The 23694-nt window shown below is 41.2% G+C and overlaps 1 protein-coding gene across 1 annotated transcript; it reads left to right on the top strand.

The window, feature by feature from the left end:
* On the top strand, window positions 1–23226 carry LOC131217237 (glutaredoxin-C4-like). The gene is made up of 4 exons (XM_058212091.1): window positions 1–512; window positions 20791–20864; window positions 22711–22809; window positions 22935–23226. Exons 1-4 carry the CDS (start codon window positions 85–87, stop codon window positions 23003–23005), a joined length of 672 nt encoding a protein of 223 aa, XP_058068074.1. The 5' UTR covers window positions 1–84; the 3' UTR covers window positions 23006–23226.
* The last annotated feature ends 468 nt before the right edge of the window (window positions 23227–23694 follow it).

Below are 23694 nucleotides of genomic sequence, written 5' to 3'. Positions count from 1 at the left end.
ACCTGACAGAGACAAAAAACCAAAAACCCTGTCAAGAAGCCGAACCCGCTTCTCTCGCCCGGCGGTATCTTGGCGGACGATACAATGCCTTCTCTCGCCTCCACCCTCTCCAAGAACTTGCTCTTCTCTACTGATAAATCCAGGGTCGTACTTCCCTTACCTGCCTTTCCTTCCGATCCCAAATCTCCTAATATTTACAACTGTGCCCTCTCCCGAAATCTCAAATGCAGCGCTGCTCCGAAATTCCCGCCACCATTGCATTCCATCAGCCGCACGGCCTCTCGACCTTTCAGTTGGGACGACGAAAAAGAACCGAGAAGAAACGCTCTCTTTTCTCCTCTGCGTGCGGTCCAGATCTTCCCAACGGCGAAGATTAACAGCGTTATGACGGCCTTCTTCGTGGCCGTCTCCCTGTTCGCTTCTTCCGCGAGTGCCGCTACGCCCGAAGAGGCTTTCGTGAAGCAGACCGTTTCTTCCCACGACATCGTCATTTTCTCCAAATCCTACTGTCCGTGAGTTCCCTTCCACTCTAAAAACCGTACTCCAGCGGAGGAAGGTATTTCGTACTCCTGTTGTACATCCGCCTCACACTTGTTGGACACTAGTCGATCCATACAGTCCCAGTGGTGGGCCCCGGAATGGATTGAGCATCACCCAATAACTATACTGATTGGATGATCCGAGACATCTGATCTGTGTCCATCAAAGGGGCAGTTGATAAGAGGAGTGATCGCCTTCGCCAAATTCAATGGATTAATTGGATGGTCAGAATCATCCGAGCAGTTTAATTCTCCTGCCAATGCCACGTTTACAACGGTGCCCATGATTTAGATGGTCTGGATTGACAAGCATACACCACGTGCACTCTGGTTGCAACCTGACTATGGTGCAATTCCCCCTTGATTATATATACATGTCTGAATATCTCTTCCCTCAGAATTGAAATGCAGTCTCCCTATAAAAAATTAAAAAAAAGGAGAAACATTTGCCAATAAAAAAAATGAATGCTACTTGTTGGGAAATGCCACTACTTAAATGTTGTGTTTGGGTGTTGAAGTGAATTGAATTACAAATATTCAGGTCCAGTTTGTGTGGCACTTCAAAATGAGTTCATCCCATTTTAGTTGATCTTAATGATATATTAGAGATCATGGTTAATTGTTGCTTATAAGGACTAGGGAATATGGCACGTACAACACGCCTGGAAAGAGTAGTGAAGAGAGAGAGATGGAGGGAAATGGTGCTGCTACGGGTAGGTGATGGCTACACACAGAATAAAATAAGAAGGGTGCCCATAATGGTTTCAACGGTGGGTGACCCATCCCTACTTTTTCCAGTGTTGTGGCCTACTTGAGTTTTGTGTTTGCCTCGTTTTGGGTTGATGCCATAACATGAGGCAACAAAATAGACATATGGAGTGGATGTCACAAAATCATTAGTGTTGGCTCCACACATCCTTTGTTGCACTTGCACGGGCCCCTAATAAAGTGAGTTGGTGTGGGCTATATGTGAAGAGGAGACGTGGGAGTAGACTACTCGTATGAAAGAATTGAAAGGACACAAATGGCCTTGGTTGAAATTGGCCAAATGCTACATGCGTTATATTTTGTAGAGATTATTTTTAATCCCTAATATAAGATCACTAGTACATAGTTAGGTTTAACTAAAATGAGATGAATCTGTTTCTATGTGGCACCCAAGCAATTTCTTAGTTTAATTAAGAGTAGTGGCAATAGTATCACTAGTACTTTTACAGTAGGTATGTTTCTTTCCTTTACATCTTGAAAGTAGCATGGTGCAATTTGGAGACCAAACCCTCAACATGAATGCTTAGAAAGGAAGTTACAATTTGGTTATTTCCACTTTGGAGGGCTAATAATTGCAATTCAAATCGTTAGTGCATCCAAACACACTTTGAAGGAAAATTTTACTTTGCACTTTTGCTTAAAAAAATAATAATTGTGATTTGCTCTTTTTGGTATGGTAGTAAAGTGTTTGCATTTTTTCTTTTGTAACCCTCCCCAATTTTGAACTTCTTTGTACTTGTTTTCTAGTAATTATATTGTTCAAACATCATTTTTCAAAAGTTTAACTATTAGACCCACTGCCATATGGAAATATTATTAGGTAATTAAGAGGCAATAAGAGCAGAGAATGAAGGATCGAGAGATGAGTCTAGACACATAAGAAGACTAGGAAAGAATTAAGAAGCTAAGCTTTCATGATCGTGAGAAGGGAAATACCTTGCAAACGAGACAACAACAAAGCCAAGCTTTGGATCTCACCATCGTGCAAATTTCTCCTAAAAGGGAGAACCCACGACCCTTTCTCATCTCTGCCTGAAAAACAAGAAGCAATTGAAATGTTGATTTAGGGCAAAGGGAGGTTAGATCTGGGAAATCAGAGATGAGGAGTTGTCCCCTACTAGGGATCCATCCAAAATGTCACTCTTAGACCATCTCCCATTGAAAACCTCAACCTATCAAAATTTGTTGACAAAGAAGTTTCTCAAAATAATTACTTTCGACATCTTGGGTGGATAATCCATGAGAGTGGAGAGATTAAGAAGAATGTTGCCCATAGAATTCAAGCGGGGTGGAAGAAATGGAGATGTGCATCTAGACTTTTATGTGACGGTCATGTACCACTCAAATTGAAAAGGAAATTTTATAGGATATTGGAGCTTGAGAAAGCTTACAACCATGGCGATTGGTCGTTTTTAGAATATATATTATCTCGTATGGGGTTCGGAGCTAAATGGAGGTTGTGGATTTGCTCTTGTGTATTTTTAGCTTAGTTTTTCTGTTTTAATCAATGGTTCTCTTTTCGGTTTCTTTAGTGTTCACTCCCCAAGTATAGGGTTGTGATGTAGTAATAAACTCGGTAAGACCGAGGTCGAATCCACAGGGACTGATACCTGTACGTTATCTGAAACCAAGTAGAACTAGAACTAGACTAAGATGTGATCTAAACCAAATAGAGTTTAAGGAATAATTGTGGAATAATTATCTAAAACTTTAAGGAATTTAAAGGAAAGAAACTAGGGATTCAGAGGATCCATTTGTAGGGATCAGGGAGATCTTTTGCCTGCATCAAGAATCATAGAAATCAAACTGAACCTACTTGATCTAGTCTTCACAAGATGAAAGGTATATGAATTAGAATGGATTCCATCATCTAACCATGCCCAGGAGACAAAGCAAACAACAGGATTAAACTAATTACCAACCAATCAATAATGTATGAAGATTAGGAAGGGTATCGCCATCCGACCATGCCCATGAGACGATGGTGAACAACAGGGCTTCCTGACGTCATAAACATTAAAAGGGGAAAAGAAATATTTAAAGCCATTGCAGACCCATTGTAATTTCAGTCACAACAGACCATTAAAGACTAAGAAAAATATTCCTTTAATAATCAACTAAAATCAACATCAGTTCAGTCTAAACAAAAGGCACAAGCAAAAAGGTCCCCCATCACGCTGCAAGCTTCACCTCTTAGCCCTAGCTAAGAGGTTCAACCCAACATGAATGGGCTGGATCCAAAACAAATACAATAGAAAGAAAAGAATAGAAAAAAGAAAAAAAAAAAACAAATATTACTTTCCTAGCTCCCTGTCGAACATCCCACGTTGAAGCCTTCCAAAACGAGCCCTCCTGTTGCCTCCACGGCCCCCCCTTATCACTCTCTCCCTCACGTCTTTTATAGGCTGGGCCAAGCGGTCGTCCGTTGTGCGAAACAAAAGATTGGAGTCAGTGGCTCCTTACGCACGCAACAATAAAAAAACGCAAACTATCTTGCGTTTGGAAAGCTATTCGGAATGACTGATCATCGGAAGTCGTTCTGTCTTCATAGATGGGGTCGTGACCCACTTCTCTCTCTCCTAGACGGTCCGGATTGGCCGGCCGATCATGATCAAGAAAGTCGTATGGCCCACGGCGGTCGGTCATCTGTTACGCACGTAGGTGCGTATGGAGTTACGCTGAGATGTCGGATGGCTCCTGATCATCTCTAGAGAAGAGATCCACTCCGTCCAATGTATTCTGCTCGAAAAACCAGCCGGAAATCACTGTTTTTGGATCCAAATCGGTGTGGTCCATGGAAGAAATCAGCTGCAATAGTTGTAGGGCAGTCCATTTGTGACCATTGAAACCAACACGTGTGCGTGCATGAGTGCATAAAGTCAACATGGGTTTGGCTAAATCGAGCCCCTCTGCATGATGGACGACTCGGATTGAGCATTTGGATCATGATGATGGCCCACGGAGAACTTTCCATCTCGCATTTGCCATTTGCAATTTGCTGACGATACTCTCTTGTTTTGTGAAGTGGAAGACTATATGGTTGATTTTCATAGTATATCTACTTGCCGGTTTGAGGTAATCTCTGGTTTGAAGGTCAGCAAATCGAAGTGTGATTTTTTTAGAATTCACCTCTCTTTGGAGGACACCACTCGTTTTGCAGATCTTTTTGGTTGTAAAGTAGGATCTCTTCCCACTTCTTATCATAGCCTTCTACCGTGTGTGGGTAAGCCCCCGCTATATTTATGGGACAAAATTTTAGAAAGATTGGAAAGAAAATTCTCTGCTTGGAATAACAACCTCCTATCTCTTGGAGGTAGATTAACACTCATCAAGGCTTCTTTATTTAACCTGCCTATCCATTAAATGTTCTATTCCAATGTCCAAAATTTGTCATTTGCAAAATAGATAAGCTTTCATGGGGACTTTTTGTGGGATGGAGGATCCTCGTTTAGGAAATTTCCCCTTTTGAAATGGAAAGAGGTCTACTCCCCCCATTCTTAACGGGGAGTGGGCATTGATTTGGTTCATTCTGCACTCTTAGGAAATCAGATTTGGCGCTTTGCCAATGAGAACGATAGCCTGTGGAGATCCCTTATTTAAGCTAAATATGGTACATCTTCGACGGGCTGGTGGACTAATTCTTCCCTTTACCGATCTTCCTATATCTGGAAATGAATTAATAGGTTAGCTCCTTCGGCATTTGAAAGATCGAAATTTGTGGTAGGTGATGGAAAGAGAGTTGGATTTTGGGTTAACCCATGGCTTGGGGGTCAACCTCTTATCTCCGTCTTTCGGAGCTCGCCTCCCTTTGCCCGGATACTGATATTTTCGTAGCTTCTTGTTTCTCAAGTAGTGGTGAGGAAGCGTTATGGTTTCCCCCATTTAGAATGAATCTACATGATAGCGAGATCGAAGGCTTAGCGTTTCTTTTGTCTTGTTTGTTGGGCCATTACCTCTCTCCGGATCAGGCAGATTTGATATCCTGGAGGTTGTCTGCTTTTGGCTCTTTTTCGTGCGTTCCTGATGCAGGACATGAAATTCAGATATGATGTGCAAGATTTCAGGCTTAAGATCACGTTAGTTCAGAAACAATTACACAAATTCCATATCCCACATGAAAGTCCAAACATTCAATTAAGGGGAAACTATGCAGGTCCAGGCCTACACATGATAGGGTTGGATCAATAAAAATTATGAACCAAATGATACTCAAAGATAAGAAATAATCATCCACACAGGCATAATAATCAGTCCCTAATCCAAGGGATTCACCAATTTCAAATCAAGGAACCTAGGGTAAGAAAAGGGGCATAAAATTGGAGATTTGAGTAATTTAGGGTTAAGTTTAGAGATTTTGGGTGAAAGCGGAGTGAAAGAGAGGAGAGAGACGAACCAGAGAAGTACCACACGCGTGGACAACAACAATGGCCCAGACGCATATGTGTGTGATCTTAGCCGCACGTGTGTGGGGCCCACTATTCAGAAAAATGCCACCTTGGCCCTGGTCGGCCAGGGATGCACTCCAAAACCCCCAAATCTCAGCTTGATCCGATGTTTGGTTTGTATGTAGTGCTCCGCCGAAGTTTCAGCCCTCCTGTAGGGCCAGATTCTGAAATTCTGCTGTGGGGAGGAGAATTGCTGCAATAGATGATTGATTCGAAGTGTAGATGATGGGGTGAGATGAGAAGAAGGGATGGTGGAAGATGGGTAGTAGAGATGGTGATGGATGTGGGTGAATCAGGATAGATGTGGCTTCGCACCACGGTAGTTAACCCTTCGATGAAGGGAGGGCTTTGCAATGAATTTTTATTAATCTTTAGTGAATGAAAAAAACTATAAAGGATGCCTATTTATAAGAAAACCTTATACTCAAAAACTCGCGCTATGTGCGCAACCTATTATTTGGCGATGAAGTAAACCAAAATAAAAACTAATCAAATAAATCTAAAGCGTCCATGATGTTCTAAATAACATTAATAAGCAAAACCTAATATATAAAATCAATCTGACTAGTGGGCCACGATCATGAGATCCCATGATGGGCTTTTCTTGACTAACGGGCCCACTCTTTTAAATCGAAACTCCGTCTTCTAGCTAGGAGGCCCTCCCTGGACATCGTCATCGATCCAGATCAATGGTGGGACCCTCATTCTTTTGGCGTACGAGCCGGGGGGGGGGGGGGGGTGGTGTGGGTGTGCGTGCACGTGTGGACGGCGTGTGTGGGATGTCCCCATCAGTTCTTTATTCAAAGCTTATTCCCAATCGGATTTTCTTGAATACCATTGCCCTACGAGTGAGGTTTGGACTATGGGGCTCCTCTGAAACTCACGGCTTTTACTTGGGTTGTGGGAAGAAGTAGAGTGTTAACAATCGACAATCTTCGCAAGAGGGGAATGATTCTCCCCAATTTCTATCTTCTGTGCAAACAAGAAACTGAGTTCGTGGATCATTAGTTTATATACTTCCCTTTCTCGTCGGGAGTTTGGGCCGAGATCATTGCTTTAGTGAATGTCCACTAGGTTTTTCCCTCCTCCTTGAGGATCTCTTCATCTCTTGGCATGCAGTGGATGGTGGGAGAATTGGAAGAACGAAATGGAGACTTGCTATGTTAGGTGTTCTGTGGGCAATCTGGGGAGAAAGGAATAACTGATGCTATCATAATAAAAGCATCTCGGTTGCTGGGGTCTTCAATGTGGTTATTTAGTTCTTCTGGGATTGGGCCCCTTGGTTTGGGTTCTGTTGTATATCGACGTCCCTGTGTTGCCATGCACTCTTAGTGCAAAAAGTGTACTATGTACACTGTATGATTATTATGAGAAATCCACACCAACCATCTTGTTCCTCATTTCATTTGAGTCGTGGGGGCCGAAGTTAAAGCGTATCTGGACAGCGGGTGGGCCCCAAATCAGGATTTTATAGACTGATCTGTTAGTTCAGCCACTTTCACGAGGATCCAATCGCTGAAATTTTACGTGTACGGTTAGTTTTTGGTTCTCGAGCCATGTATAAAGTTTCGAGCCAAACAGATGATGGAAACCTAGTGATCTTGCATTCTGGCTGACTTTCAAGCCGCTTGAGCTTCAGTTTCTCAATTTTCGCGGATCCCTGGCGTGTAATTCCGTCGATCTTGGTCCCCTGGAGTCCGTCCCTTGCCTTGGTGCATTCTAAACGTTAAATCCGTACTTTTAGCATCCCGATCCAGTCTCAGATCGCAATTTCACCTTGCAACACAAACATGATTAAAATGGGTTATTCAATGGTACCATGTTCATAAATCCAGGCAATAACTGGGTCTGATATGTAATATTTGACCCTCAACATTTAGTTTGTCCAGAGGGCTTCGTCAAGGTGACCCCCTTTTCCCCTTCCTCTTTATCATAATGTCCTAAGTACTTAACAGATTGTTGCTTCCTGGCCAAGAAGTTGAGTTGTTTCAAGGATTATTGGTGGAGAACTTTCCATCTCGCATTTGCCATTTGCAGTTTGCTGACGATACTCTCTTTTTTTTGTGAAGTGGAAGACTGTATGGTTGATTTTCTTAGTATATCTACTTGTTGGTTTGAGGTAATCTCTGGTTTGAAGGTCAGCAAATCGAAGTGTGATTTTTTTAGAATTCACCTCTCTTTGGAGGACACCACTCGTTTTGCTGATCTTTTTGGTTGTAAAGTAGGTTCTCTTCCCACTTCTTATCTTAGTCTTCTACCGTGTGTGGGTAAGCCCCCGCTATATTTGTGGGACAAAATTTTAGAAAGATTGGAAAGAAAATTCTCTGCTTGGAATAACAACCTCCTATCTCTTGGAGGTAGATTAACACTCATCAAGGCTTCTTTTTCTAACCTGCCTGTCTATTACATGTCTCTATTCCAATGTCCAAAATTTGTCATTTGCAAAATAGATAAGCTTCGTGGGGACTTTTTGTGGGATTTAGGATCCTCCTTTAGGAAATTTCCTCTTTTGAATTGGAAAGAGGTCTACTCCCCCCATTCTTAAGGGGGAGTGGGCATTGATTTGGTTCATTCTGCGCTCTTAGGAAATTGGATTTGGCGCTTTGCCAATGAGAACGATAGCCTGTGGAGATCCCTCATTTAAGCTAAATATGGTACATCATCGACGGGCTGGTGGACTAATTCTTCCCTTTACCGATCTTCCTATATCTGGAAATGAATTAATAGGTTAGCTCTTTCGGCATTTGAAAGATCGAAATTTGTGGTAGGCGATGGAAAGAGAGTTGGATTTTGGGTTGACCCATGGCTTGGGGGTCAACCTCTTATCTCTGTCTTTCGGAGCTCGCCCCCCTTTGCCCGGATACTGATATTTTAGTAGCTTCTTGTTTCTCAAGTAGTGGTGAGGAAGCATTATGGCTTCCCCCATTTAGAATGAATCTACATGATAGCGAGATTGAAGGCTTAACGTTTCTTTTGTCTTGTTTGTTGGGCCATTACCTCTCTCCGGATCAGGCAGATTTGATATCCTGGAGGTTGTCTGCTTTTGGCTCTTTTTCGTGCGTTCCTGATGCAGGACATGAAATTCAGATATGATGTGCAAGATTTCAGGCTTAAGATCACGTTAGTTCAGAAACAATTACACAAATTCCATATCCCACATGAAAGTTCAAACATTCAATTAAGGGAAAACTATGCAGGTCCAGGCCTACACACGATAGGGCTGGATTAATAAAAATTATGAACCAAACGATACTCAAAGATAAGAAATAATCATCCACACATGCATAGTAATCAGTCCCTAATCCAAGGGATTCACCAATTTCAAATCAAGGAACCCTAGGGTAAGAAAAGGGGCATGAAATTGGAGATTTGAGTAATTTAGGGTTAAGTTTAGAGATTTTGGGTGAAAGCGGAGTGAAAGAGAAGAAAGAGATGAACCAGAGAAGTACCACACGCGTGGACAACAACAATGGCCCAGATGCACATGCGTGTGATCTTGGCCGCACGTGTGCGGGGCCCACTATTCAGAAAAATGCCACCCTGGCCTTGGTCGGCCAAGGATGTACTCCAAAACCCCCAAATCTCAGCTTAATCCGATGTACGGTTTGTACGTGGTGCTCCGCTGAAGTTTCAATCCTCCTGTAGGGCCAGATTCTGAAATTCTGCTGTGGGGAGGAGAATTTCTACAAGAGATGATTGATTCGAAGTATAGATGATGGGGTGAGATGAGAAGAAGGGATGTTAGAAGATGGCGATGGATGGGGGTGAATCGGGATAGATGTGGCTTCGCACCACGGTAGTTAACCCTTCGATGAAGGGAAGGCTTCGCAACGAATTTTTATTAATCTTTAATAAATGAAAAAAACTACAAAGGGTGCCTATTTATAAGAAAACCCTATACTCCAAGACTCGCGTTATGTGCGCAACCTATTATTTGGCGATAAAGTAAACCAAAATAAAAACTAATCAAATAAATCTAAAGCGTCCATGATGTTCTAAATAACATTAATAAGCAAAACCTAAAATATAAAATCAATCTGACTAGTGGGCTACGATCATGAGATTCTATGATGGGCTTTTCTTGACTAATAGGCCCACTCTTTTAAATTGAAACTCCGTTTTCTAACTAGGAGGCCCTCCCTAGACGTCGTCATCCATCCAGATCGACGGTGGGACCCTCCTTCTTCTGGCGTACGAGCGTGAGGGAGGGGGGGTGCGTGCACGTGTGAACGCCGTGCGCGGGATGTCCCCATCAATTCTCCCCGGCTGCGAAGATTTCCCCAGTGGCGAAATAAAACTCCTGAACCGCTCCGAGATGTAAGGATCAAGTCTCTAAAGCTCCTCCTCAGCGAGCCACATATTGGTTGAAGCTGGACGTGACTTCCACTTGACCAGGTACTTCTGAAACCCGCCGTCCGACGTTGAAACTACCTGATGGTCCAGGATATCCTCTATTTCATCTCTGGGTGTGTGAAAGTTTGGTATGGGAGACAGAGGCTGAGAAGAAATGTCAGGAAGAGTAGGTATGAGAGGTAGAGGTTGAGGAAATGGTTCGAAACGGGTAGGTATAGGAGGTAGAGACTGAGAGAATGGGTCGGGACAGGTAGATATGGGATGTAGAGGCTGGGAAAATGAGTCGGGAAAGATAGGTATGCGAGGTAGAGGCTGGGAAGAAAGGTCAAGAAGAATGGGTATGAGAGGTAAAGGTTGGGAAGAATGGGTCGGGAAGGGGCCATAGTTCAAGGGATAAATATGGAAAATCAGGATGGGTGGGCGAAGGGCCGGACAAAGTATGAGTGGTCTTATGAAAAGTAACTAGATCCTCCACATCAAATGTGAAACTAATTCCTATGGAAGGTGAAAGATTTACTTCGTACGCATTGAGACCATTTCATTTTATAATTTTGAAGGGTCCAGCGCTACGCGCGTGTAACTTACGAACGGCCCCCGGAGGCTACCGCTTGGGCTAGATGCGGACTATCACAGAGTCCCCAATATTGAATTCTTTGAAACGTTTATGTTGGTTTGCAGAAAATTTGTAATGTTTATTACTAGTAGTGATCTTCTGCCTGATTTCTTGATGCCATGAATGAATGTGATGCGCAAAAGACTGCAGGTTCTGACACCCTATGGGACAGTGACAAGATAAATAGGTTTCTCAGGTTTATAAACAATAACGACTTCATAAGGACTGAGACCTGTGGACCTATCGATAGAACTATTAAACATAAACTCGGCTGTAGGTATTACGATGTCCCATGTTCTGGTGTGCTCTATATCCCTCCTAGGGGGAGACTCATCTGGTAGATCATCAGGAAAGACATCACGTAACTCATTCATTATCGGAATGGCCTCAGTTGGTAACTCTACACTAACCTCTAGTGCACTCTCTCCAGCCACAAGGCCGCACATGTTGTACCCCTCAAAATAGTGGTCTTGATGTCTCTCATGGGGTGGGTGCACAGGTGCACACCCATAATTGATTCCTTCACCAACTCCATTCATTGGTCTATCCTCCAGGCCACATGCTTGAGATTGGACATCTACCCCAATGGTGGGGTTTGTCTTGGCGATGGTCTTTAGTCGGGTAATGCATACATCAAGCTGTTCAAAGCATTGGTCCATTTCCAAGCGCTTAATCAAAAACTCCAACTTCTGGGACAACTTGTTTAGTGACTCTTGCAATTGTTTCATGTTTAGTGTAGGGTGCCAACCAAAATTCAGCAATATAGTTGTCAAAATATAAGATTTTAATTAATTAATTAATATTATTTTTTAACGAAACAACCTAGTTTCTAAAAATGAAAAAGGAAAGTTTTTTTAAACAAGTTAGGAAAGTTTCTAAAAAAAAAAACAACCTAGTTTCTAAAAACGAAAAAGGAAAGTTTCTAAGAAGAACAAATTAGGAAAGTTTCTAAAAAAACAAATTAGGAAAGTTTCTAAAAAAACAAATTAGGAAAGCTTCTAAAAAAAAACAAATTAGAAAAGTTTCTAAAAAAAAACAACCTAGTTACTAAAGAAAAAGAAAAAGGAAAGTTTCTAAAAATAGAAAGTAAGTTAGTGTCTAAAAAAGAAAAAGGAAAGTAAACTAGTTTCTAAAAAAGAAAAAGGAAAGGAAATTAGTTTCTAAAAACAGATTAAGAAAGTTTATAAAAAACAGAAAAGGAAAGTTTCTAAACCTAGAAATAGAAAGCTAAGTTAATTTCTAAAATAATTCAAATAAGGAGATAACAGAAAATTTCAGCAGCTTATGTCTAGGTTTATGGACTTCTAAACAGCCATATGTGATGAGAATTGATGCGTAATGGACATAAACAACCAAACCCTAAACATGTAATGAATTCCCCTACAAGAACCCTAGGCTCTGATGCCAAATTTGATGCAGGACATGAAATTCAGATATGATGTGCAAGATTTCAGGCTTAAGATCACGTTAGTTCAGAAACAATTACACAAATTCCATATCCCACATGAAAGTCTAAACATTTAATTAAGGGAAAACTATGCAGGTCCAGGCCTACACATGATAGGGCTGAATCAATAAAAATTATGAACCAAACGATACTCAAAGATAAGAAATAATCATCCACACATGCATAGTAATCAGTCCCTAATCTAAGAGATTCACCAATTTCAAATCAAGGAACCTTAGGGTAAGAAAAGGGCATAAAATTGGAGATTTGAGTAATTTAGGGTTAGGTTTAGGGATTTTGGGTGAAAGCGGAGTGAAAGAGAGGAGAGAGACGAACCAGAGAAGTACCACACGCGTGGACAACAACAATGGCCCAGATGCACATGCGTGTGATCTTGGCCGCATGTGTGTGGGGCCCACTATTCAGAAAAATGCCACCTTGGCCTTGGTCGGCCAAGGTTGCACTCCAAAACCCCCAAAATCTCAGCTTGATCCGATGTACGGTTTGTACGTGGTGCTTCGCCAAAGTTTCAACCCTCCTGTAGGGCCAGATTTTGAAATTCTGCTGTGGGGGAGGAGAATTTCTGCAAGAGATGATTGATTCGAAGTGTAGATAATGGGTAGTAGAGATGGCAATGGATGGGGGTGAATCGGGATGGATGTGGTTTCGCACCACGGTAGTTAACCCTTCGATGAAGGGAGGGCTTCGCAATGAATTTTTATTAATCTTCAATGAATGAAAAAAATTACAAAGGGTGCCTATTTATAAGAAAATCCTATACTCCAAAACTCGCGCCATGTGTGCAACCTATTATTTGGCGATGAAGTAAATCAAAATAAAAACTAATCAAATAAATATAAAGCGTCCATGATGTTCTAAATAACATTAATAAGCAAAACCTAAAATATAAAATCAATTTGACTAGTAGGCCATGATCATGAGATTCCATGATGGGTTTTTCTTAACTAACGGGTCCACTCTTTTAAATTGAAACTCCGTCTTCTAGCTAGGAGGCCCTTCGATCCAGATCGACGGTGGGACCCTCCTTCTGGGGGGGGGGGTGTGTGAGTGTGCATGCACGTGTGGACGGCGTGCGCGGGATGTCCCTATCAGTTCCTTATTCAAAGCTTATTCCCAATTGGATTTTCTCGAATACTGTTGCCCTACGAGTGAGGTTTGGACTATGGGGCTCGTCCGAAACTCAAGGCGTTTACTTGGGTTTGGGAAGAAGCAGAGTGTTAACAATCGACAATCTTCGCAAGAGGGGAATGATTCTCCCCAATTTCTATCTTCTGTGCAAACAAGAAGCTGAGTTTGTGGATCATTAGTTTATATAGTTGAGTCTGGGCCGAGATCATTGCCTTAGTGAATGTCCACTAGGTTATTCCCTCCTCCATTGAGGATCTCTTCATCTCTTGGCATGCAGTGGATGGTGGGAGAATTGGAAGAAAGAAATGGAGACTTGCTATGTTAGCTGTTCTGTGGGCAATTTGGGGAGAAAGGAATAACTGATGCTATCATAATAAAAGCATCTCGGTTGCTGGGGTCTTCAATGCGGTTATTCAGTTCTTTTGGGATTGGGCCCCTTGGTTTGGGTTCTGTTGTATATCGGGGTCTTCCTAGTTGAGGGGCTGGTTGTTGTTGTATTTCTAGTTTTTGCTCTAGGTTTTTTAGTCTTTTTCTATCTATATTCTTTCTTTTTTTGGTTCTCTCTCTCTCTCTCTCTCTCTCTCTCTCTCTCTCTTCTGTTTTTCTCTTATTTTGGCTGCAGCCTAATAAACTTCCATCTTTCATTATTTTTATAGGACTAGCCATGCTTTATGGGACAATGTTGGGTAGTTAAGTAACAACATGTGCATAGGATGAATGTAGCTGAAATGAGAATGTTGAGATGGATGAGTAGCAAGATAAGGAAGATTATAATTAGAAATCGAGGGAATTTAGGAGTAGCACCAATAGGTAACGGGATTTGGGAAAGCAGACTTAGCTGGTTTGGTCATATGCAATGGAGACCAAGAACTATGCCAGTTAGGAGTGAGTTGGTACAATTGAAAGCTCTAAAATGGCAAGGGGAAGGCCCAAGATAATGTTGGTGGAGGTAGTAACAAAAGACTTGATTACCTATGGTCTAACTGAAGTTGTGGCGCTTGATACAGTGGAATGGTGGAAAATGATCCATGTAGCTGACCCCAACTTGTTGAGATAAGGCTTAGATGGTGATGATGTCTTTTGTGGTCTAGTTTGTTGGACCCTGCTTTTGTAATCTTGTTGTTTGCCCTCTCTAATATTATTCTCCAGCTTAAATAAAAGGGGGCCTTATATAGGCTCTAAAAAAAATCAGATCCTAATGCTAGTCAAATGATAAAACTCCCTCTTTTTATGGTTATTTCATAAGATTCCATAGGAAGGATGTTTAGTCATCTTATTACAAAAACATTATTAAAACATATATGAGGCCTACACATGATCAAGTGGGGTCCACTTTGGTCCTGCATTTATACTCTTGTGAGTAGGACCAGCTTGCCTTGCATCAATTTGCCTAGTCATACGCATTGTGGATGGATCATGCCCCAAGAATCTTCAAGGTTAGAAGATCCTAACTCAAATCTTGGTCCTGTTTTTAGTTCAATGTAAGCCAATATTGTAATTTTCAACTGTCTGTAGCGAGTCCCAACAGACCAACATTGTAGAACATTGAACCCCAGGCCTCACTTGTACAAACTACAACTCCTAGTATATAATGTGCATATCTGAGGTGTTGGATTATATAACTCATCATCCTATCGTTGGAGATACTTAGAAGCTCATATGAAACCCACCTGTTTTTAGTTGAATCTTTGCTTTTCATTCTGGTCACAAATCTAAAGGCCTTGATTCCTTTTGTTGTTTCCTTTTTTACTATTCTATTCCTCAGGTTTTAAAGTCCTTTGCATTGAATTCACAACTGATCATTGTCTTGGGTTCCAGTATTGTTGTTTGTCACTGATGTGTTTCAAATATCACGTATCTATAATTTCATTCTAAAACTGTCTGTCTGCTTATCGCAGACTATTTGCTGGTCTAATCTTCCTGTTGTCAATCCAAGTCTCAAAGAAACTGTCTATTGAGAATATTAGTAAATCAATGTGATCAAGAAGCTTCTTATTTGAAGTAATCAAGTGAACCACTATTTCATTCATTTGTTTTGCTGTAATTGCATGACTTAAGCTATGGATATGGCCTATCTACGCAAGCTGCTGCAGTTGAAAATTTGCAATATGGTGTAAAATTTCATTTGGTTATAAAGAATTCATTGTATCACGCTTTTTGAAAAATGATTCATTCTGGGGATTTAGTCTACTTGAGCATAACCATGGGTTGGTGGAAATTTAACTTTGACGGGTCTTCTCAAGGGTATCTCAGGCCTTTCATTGTTGATGGCACCTTGAGAATTGTAAAGGGCGATCTGTGCCTTTCCTTTTCCAGCCTTGCCGGAGTAGGGATTCAGTGAGAGTGGACGCCCTGGCATTTAGAGGAGGATTTTGATTTTCCCTAATTCCTATTCCGGTCCGATCATAATGATATGTGGTGTTTTAAATAGCTTTGCTATGTAGCATGTAGCTTATGCTGTGTAGCATACCTTGGCTTTAATGCTAGCTTAAGTTGCATGTAGCTTATGCTGCATACTCATTTGCATACGCTAACACTATATAGCCTATGATTGTGTTTTCATAGACACTATGTAGACACTACATAGCCTATATAGACACTATGTAGACACTACATAGGCTACATAGACACTATGTAGCTTACACTACATACTCCTTTTCAATACAATTCTCATCTTTCAAAATAAAAATAAAAATACATAGCCTACATGCTACGTAGCTTACGCTATAAGTTATTTTCCCCTAAAAATATAAAAATCAATTAATGTTTTCAACAAATTGTTATATTTTTCTATTTTTAATAAATTTAGTTAATTTTTTCAATGTTTTTTGTAAAATAATATGAGTAACTGCATTAAATAGTGATGTTGCTCTTCTTTACCTTTATATCTAATCTTTGTTAATTTTTACTATTATTTTAGAAAATATCATTATTTGGTCATTGAAAATTCATTAAATATCATTGGTAATCAGGCTAATTTGGTGCAAAATGTCATGAAATTTCATGATATTTGATAGAGCCAAGTGCAATCTTAATTAAAAATCTAAAAGTAACGTGTAGCTCATGCCACACGCTATGTAGCTTACACCTTACACTTTAGAGGGGTGAACTCTACACTACCTGTTGTTCACTATTTAAAACACAAATGGTAGGGGATTCTCTTGATGTTATAGACTACGTGCAAGCAGATAATCTTGGAATATATCTATTATATTTGATGAAATTTTCCTTCTTGGCTCTAGGCGAAACATTTCTTGTTTACTCATTTAGGCAGAGAGGTGAGCGCTTGGGCCGATGTGTTGACCAATGTGTTCTAAGATCTTCGCTCTTTACTGGGAATTTCTTCCCTCGCCTCTAACATACCTTTTATTAGCCTTGGTTAATAAATTCATATGTTACTTCCCAAATTATGATGATGATAGTGATATTAAGGGTCTGTTTGGACACACCACTAAAGTGGCTGTTCGTAGATGAAACCCTCATTTTGGATCAAAATGTGGGTTTTACTGCCCATGTGGAAACCCACTGAAATTGTTGGTTTCAAAACCACCCAATGAAATAGGCACTAAAAAGCCCACTTGCCAAAAACCAATTTGCAATTTGACGAAAACACTGATTTTGCTGAAAAAACCAACAGATCAAGGACACGCAGTTTCTAGAAGCTTGGATTCCCAACATGCTTTGCCCTTGGAAGATTTTTTGGATATCTTGGAAACTCACCTTTCAATCAACCTGGACGAGACAATTGCTATTCCTAGCCTAATTTGGATCGCTATTTTGGAGTTTCAGTTGTTGATCCAATTGTTTTTCTTGGAGAACCTCAACTCTAATATAGCGACTCCCTCATTCATCTGAACAGGGAAACTATGTCCGTAATGGCATGTGGCTATGAGGGTTGACTCTACGTGCATTCTGGTGATCTGTTTGGATAGAAAGGAACAACTCTGCTTTTAGGAATAAAAGTGGAACCATTGTTTAGGTGGTTAATAGAGTTAAAGAGAGGATTTGAATTCATAGACCTTTCAAGGAATTCCATGAGAATAGGGTGGGTAGATGTGGTTGATGACAAAACAAGTCGTACTATGACTTGCTGTATTTATTCTCCTCCAGCAGAACTTCAATGCTGTAGTTCAAAAGGAAATCTTGGCCAGGTTGGTATGGAGGGGTCATTAGGGGCGACTGAGGTAATGTTCTTGGCACTTATGTTGGTCCTATTTGGATAATTGATTCAAATGAGGCAGAATTTCGAGCCATTTGGTGGGGAATCTGTGAGCTCATCAAGCTCCTGTCACTGAGGGAGATTCAGCTACTGCCATCAGATGGGATTTTGTCTTTGGTTGGCTTTCCTTGGCACCTCTCTCACTGGATAGAGGAAAGTAGGGCTACAAAGGGGACCATCTCTGTATCCTTCACTCATGGAAGAAGGGAATCTAATGATGTTGCTGAGGACTTAGCCAAGAAGGGCTGTGATCCTAAAGTCTTGTGATTGGAGACTCCTTTTGTAATTTTTCTTTCTGGAATAATTTTTTCTTTTTGGGTGCGTTTGGCTGATATCACGAAATTTCATGATTAATCAGTCTAATTCGGTAATTTCATGATTTTTGGTGCAACCAAACACACCCTTAATCCTTCAAAAAGAAAAAATAAAAAAGAGATGTTGTCCGAACGGAAGATAGAGACCAGATAGAAGAAGAGGCAATTAAATACTTCAGCAACCTTCTCAAGTCGGACGAGTGGACAAGGCCTGGCCTCGATTTCCTGAACTTTCAAAAGATTTCTTCTTCCGAAGCCAGAAATCTAGAGTCCCCCTTCTCCCTAGAAGAAGTCAAGTCGGCAGTAGACGAGCTAGGAGGCGATAAAGCTCCCGGTCCAGATGGGTATCCTATTCTATTTTTTCAGTTCTTCTGGGAGATTCTTTGCAACGATGTTATGGAATTTATTAATGAGTTCTATGCTAGGGGGCGTCTCTCTAAAGGTCTAGGAGCATCCTTTATAGCTTAAATCCCCAAACTCCTGGGAGCTTCTACCTTTAAAGATTTCAAACCAATCAGCTTGATCGGTAGCCCTTACAAAATCCTTCCTAAAGTTTTGGTCAACCGTCTGAATTGAAGCTGGTGGTGGGAAACGTCATTTCCGGTAACCAAAATGCTTTTATTCCGGGTAGACAAATTATCGACAGCGCATTAATAGCCCATGAATGTCTCCACTCCAGTTACAAATCCAGATCAAAAGGAATCATCTGTAAGCTAGACTTCGAGAAGGCTTATGATCATGTAGACTGGGGCTTCCTCCAATACATGCTCTATCGCATGGGCTTCGGCGAAAAGTGGACAGGCTGGATCATGGAGTGCGTCGATTCGGCTCATTTCTCTGTCCTTCTGAACGGCTCCCCCAAAGGATTCTTCAAAAGCTCTAGGGGTCTTCGCCAAGAGGACCCTTTATCCCCTTTCCTCTTCCTGATAGTTGGGGAAGCCCTGTCCAGAATGTTATCCAAGGGTCAGTCAGATGGTATCCTAAGCGGTATCAGAATTGAAGGCACGATCAGCCCGATTTCTCATATCTAGTTCGCGGACGATACCCTACTCTTTAGTGATGCAGATCAGGAGATGGTGGGTAATATGCACACTACGATCAAATGCTTCGAAGCTGTTTCGGGGCTGAGCGTCAATATGAACAAGACAGGTTTTCGGGATTAACATGGACCAGGCAGAGATCAGCTCCTACGCGGCCCTTTTCAAATGCCCCAGTGGCTGCCTTCCTGCTTTCTTCGTCGGCCTTCCTCTTTGCATTGGCAAGCCGCCTATATCCTTCTGGAACAAGGTCATCAGCAGATTCGATTTCTACCTTGCCAGATGGAAATGCAGATACCTTTCCTTTGGAGGCCACGTCACTCTCATCAAATTGGCCCTGTCAAACCTTCCGCTATATTTTATGTCTTTATTCAGATGTCCTGCTTCAGTCCTGAACTCTTTAGAAAAACTCAGACGTGACTTTCTTTGGCACGGGAAAGATAAAAAAAAAAATTCAATCTAGTGGAATGGAAGGAGGTTTGCAAACACAATGAGGCACAGGCATTAAATCTCTAAAGAATATGAACAGGGCTTTACTCGGCAAGTGGATATGGAGACTGGGAGTAGAAAAAGGGTCTCTATGGAACAATGTCATAAAAAGCAAGTATGGCAGTTCTTCGGGAGGGTGGTGGACCCTAGAATCAACTTCTTACAGGGCCTCCGCCTTATGGAGAGGCATTCTTTCCATGAAAAGTGAGACTCTCAAACATATCAGCTTTCTCTTAGGCAATGGTGCCAACGTCCGATTCTGGGAAGATTGATGGTCAGGTGATCTCCCTCTCAAAGCTGAATTCCCAAACATATATCGTATAGTCCCAAACCGTGATATAACAGTTGCTATGTGTACGTCTGTCTCTCAAGGAACTCTGGAATGGAACTTAGTTTGCAAAGGAAATCTATACGACGGGGAGATAGAGGAGTTCATGGCTCTTCTTCATCGAATTTCAAGCTGCAAGCCGGACCCCCTAGCTGAAGATAAGATTATCTGGAGGGAAGACAAATCGGGCATTTTTTCTGTAAAATCTCTATACAAATCTTTAGACTCCATCCCCTCTCAAATGGCAGATACGATGACTAACCACTTATGGCAGTATTCAGCCCCACCTAAGGTTATCTTTTTCAGTTGGTTGGTCAGAAAGAACAAGACTCTCACGGTCAATAATCTAAAGAAGAGAGGGATGATTCTCCCAAACGATTGTCTCTGCTGCATGGCTGAAGAAGAATCAAACAACCACTTGTTTGTCCACTGCTCCCTCATTAATCAGATCTGGCCCCAAATTCTATCAGCGTTCGGCATATTCTGGCGCTTCCCGATCTCTACAGGATCTCTTTTAAAGAGTTGGCATGGTGTTCGTGTTGGTCACCAAAGAACCCCTATCTGGAGAATATCTCTCTTGGCTGTCTGGTGGACTATTTGGGAAGAGAGAAATGGCAGATGTTTCAGAAATGTCTCTAATTCTGCAGCGTCCCTAGTGTGTAGAGCTAAGCAATTGATTGTCGAATGGGCTGCTAATGTAGACAAGCTTAAGGGTTGTAATCTCCTCTTTCTCGGAGCCTAATCGGTCCGCTATCTCAGCGGCCATGCTCCCCGCTGCTCTCTTTCCTTTTCTTTAAAAAAAAAAAAATGTTTTTTCCTGCTTTGTTCTTTGCTTCTTCTTCTTCTCTCTCGGTTTTTTTTTTTTTTTTTTTTGTTTCTCTCTCCTTTTAATACAAACTCAGTGACTCTTCAAAAAAAAAGAAGAAGAGATGTTGTTTGTTGAACGATCAGCCCATTACTTCCATGTTGTCAATCTGTATGTTTTTTTTGGCCTAAATGCACCAAATCACTTGGAGAACGTATGTTGTTGTTGTTGTTTTTTTTTATTTTTTTTCAATTTTAAATACTTTCACTGCTGTTAATGTGCAGGTACTGTAGAGCAGCAAAAGCTGTTTTTAAAGAGTTGAACAAGGTGCCACATGTCGTTGAGCTGGATCAAAGAGGTTTGTTTGCTCATACCTCCATTATCTAAGTAGCCTGCCAAACGAACTTGTGGTCATTGCGATGCATCTGCTTTCCTGATTTTTACCAAGGTGTTCATTACATAATGGTAACAGTGGCCGTAAAGGCCACTGCCGTTACCGTTATGATATGGGCTGTTATGACCTTTTTTTTGTGTCTGAAAAAATCTGCTTCGGTTACGGGCCATTTTTTCTGTAATGCCCGTTATGGCCATTTCGGCTCCCTTATGCATAACGGTTACCACCGATATGTTATGGCTGTTATGTAACCGTTTTGGCATACCATGATTTTACATTCATTTGATGGGTTTACCAGCCTAGTGTGAGGAAAATCCATGGAATGTCATTGAGGTCAATGGCTGGGGAGAAATGAAGCATTTCTTTGTTCAAAAAAAAAAAGAGGAAAAAAAAAGAAATGAAGCATTTCTAACTGAAAATACTTTCCTTTTGTTAATATTTTTGTTGCTCTTTACTTGAAATCACTTGTAAGTAGGGGTGGCAATGGTCTGGACCAGGACAGGCCCGGGTCTAGTTTGACACCCAAGGCCCAAGCCCAAAAACTTTGGTTGCGCCCAGGTCCGACCCAGCCCTTCCAGACCCAAAAATTGATAAAATCCCTATTTTCAACTTGAATATTCCAAATCTACTCCTTGATCAAGTGGGCCGCACATGCACAAAGAAATAGAAATTTTAGAGTATTGAAACCAAAGTTATATGTTCCAGATGGATGGGTTGCCGAACTGAGGATTTGGATGGCGTACTTGTAGGATATAACACATGTACTGGTTGGGTTGCCAAACTGAGGATTTGAATGGCATACTTGTAGGATATAACACATGTACATATAAAGTTGGGCTGGGCTGGGCTAAACTGACTCGAGCCCAAGCCCAACTGAAAAATTGATCGGGCCATGCATGTGAGGCCCAAGCCTGGCCCAAATCTGGGTCGGGTGGGCTACCCATCCCATTGACACCCTTATAAGCTGCAGCATGTAACATAACAATGACAGCCATGAATTGCAGACAACAGGTCTACTTCAAATATCATTAATGTCTCTGTTTCAGCTATGATAACCACTCAGTGAAATGATCAAATGTGGAAAAAGTCCCCTAATGAAATGAAGCAGACTCACCAAGTTGCTTCCTGAATCTATCTTTTGTATCCGAGTCATTTCCTCTTTTAATGCATGGATGCAGCCTCCATAAGGAGTTTTTCTGAATTGGTTGGAGATGCTATCTCTACCTCCTTAGGGCCTGTTTGGGTGCTCCTGTGAATGAGTTTTAACGCATTTTTCTTCCGACAGGTTCTGATGAGAATGTGTCGCAAGCATACCAATGGCTGGATTTGAGCTTAAGATTGCAGCCCACTCAGGTGTTCATTGGGCCTTACAGAAGGGGTTTTCTGTGATGCTTAGTTTGATGAACACTTGTGTGAGAGGCAGTCACTTGCTAAGCTAATTTATTGGGGGGGAAATAAAAAACAAAGAGTGACAACAGCATTCCTGAGAGTTTCTTGCAGATCTGATGAGAAACTAAAAACAGGGTGCAATAAAAACACCCTTATTAAGTTTCTGTTTAGCAATTATTCTTACTCTCCTCATTAGTGGAGCATATCCCACATCCGTCAAGAAGAATGCTTCTCAAGGATCCTCCTTTAGTCTTTAATCCTTCTTCTTTTCATTTTCCTTTTTCCTCATCAAAATTTCATCTTTGCACTGGATTAAAAAAAATGCCATTGCAGTTCGTGTACACATCCATTAAGTGTTAATACCCATCACTATCAGCTGATCTTCTTTTTTGTTGATTGGTTTATCTTATGAGATCTGCAGATGATGGGATGGACATCCAAGATGCCTTGGGAGAGATTCTTGGGAGGCGTACTGTACCTCAAGTGTTTATAAATGGAAAACACCTTGGTGGCTCTGATGGTAATCAGCTCTATGCAATACTTTTTTTTTTCTCCCCTTTTTATTCCTGCCCTTTTCTTTCTTTCCAAAGTGGGAAAAGAAATTGTATAGAAGAAACTTAAGAAATTATTCATTATCTGATGTAGACACCATCGATGCATACGAAAGTGGTACACTGGCTAAGCTTCTCAGCGATGCTCCGAAAGATGATCTTTGAATTAGGAAGACGGGGCCCATTTCCCTGGCCATTTACATTGAAATCGGCATGCTTTCTCTCTCTTATATAAGGTGGGATGTAATTCTGCTAACTTTCTATCCTTTGCCATCTCTACTTAATTCTTATGCATGCAAGTCTCTTTGAAATGAACACTACTGTTTACAAATAGTCTCTAATGTTGTTAACGATTATTTGGTTGATTAGGCAAACTTTTCTTTGCACGTTTGTTTCCCGATATTGATTTTGAGATTCTTGTTTGAACCTAAGGATGTGTTTGGATGCGAAATTGAATGGGATTGCAATGACCAAATTGTACCAGTGCACGATTTCAAACTGGGTTAGAAAGGATTATGGTTGAAATTTGCTGTTGCAGTTCCGTTCATTCCTCTCAATTGAACTGTGTTTAAAATTCTATTTAGTTGGGCAGCCAAAGACGCCCTAACTTATGTCTAATGCATCTCATATTAATGTTTGCTTAATGTTGGAATGACTGGGTTATGTGTTCTATTGTGTTTTGGGGCGTGTTTCTTGGACCTGATATTTTGTGGTGAAACTGGAGAACTAGTGATGGACAGGCGGGATTTAGCATTTTTGGATATTCATCCAAACACTATCTGTAGTTTGAGAATATAAACATGAAATGGATGGCTCATTGACGTGGTTAAAAGACTGGCGACTTGGACCAACTC

This window comes from Magnolia sinica, chromosome 10 (genome assembly GCF_029962835.1).
Source record: "Magnolia sinica isolate HGM2019 chromosome 10, MsV1, whole genome shotgun sequence".
Classification (NCBI taxonomy): Eukaryota; Viridiplantae; Streptophyta; class Magnoliopsida; order Magnoliales; family Magnoliaceae; genus Magnolia; species Magnolia sinica.
Note: the sequence above shows the minus strand (reverse complement) of the source record. Positions and strands in the feature narration are given on the sequence as shown.

What these genes read in the sequence shown, in the direction of transcription:
- LOC131217237 (XM_058212091.1), top strand. Translation starts at nt 85, where the DNA reads ATGCCTTCTCTCGCCTCCACCCTCTCCAAGAACTTGCTCTTCTCTACT. An exon ending in CGTTGAGCTGGATCAAAGAG is followed by an intron (nt 20,865 to 22,710) that starts GTTTGTTTGCTC and finishes TGAGATCTGCAG; the next exon opens with ATGATGGGATGGACATCCAA. An exon ending in ACACCTTGGTGGCTCTGATG is followed by an intron (nt 22,810 to 22,934) that starts GTAATCAGCTCT and finishes TATCTGATGTAG; the next exon opens with ACACCATCGATGCATACGAA.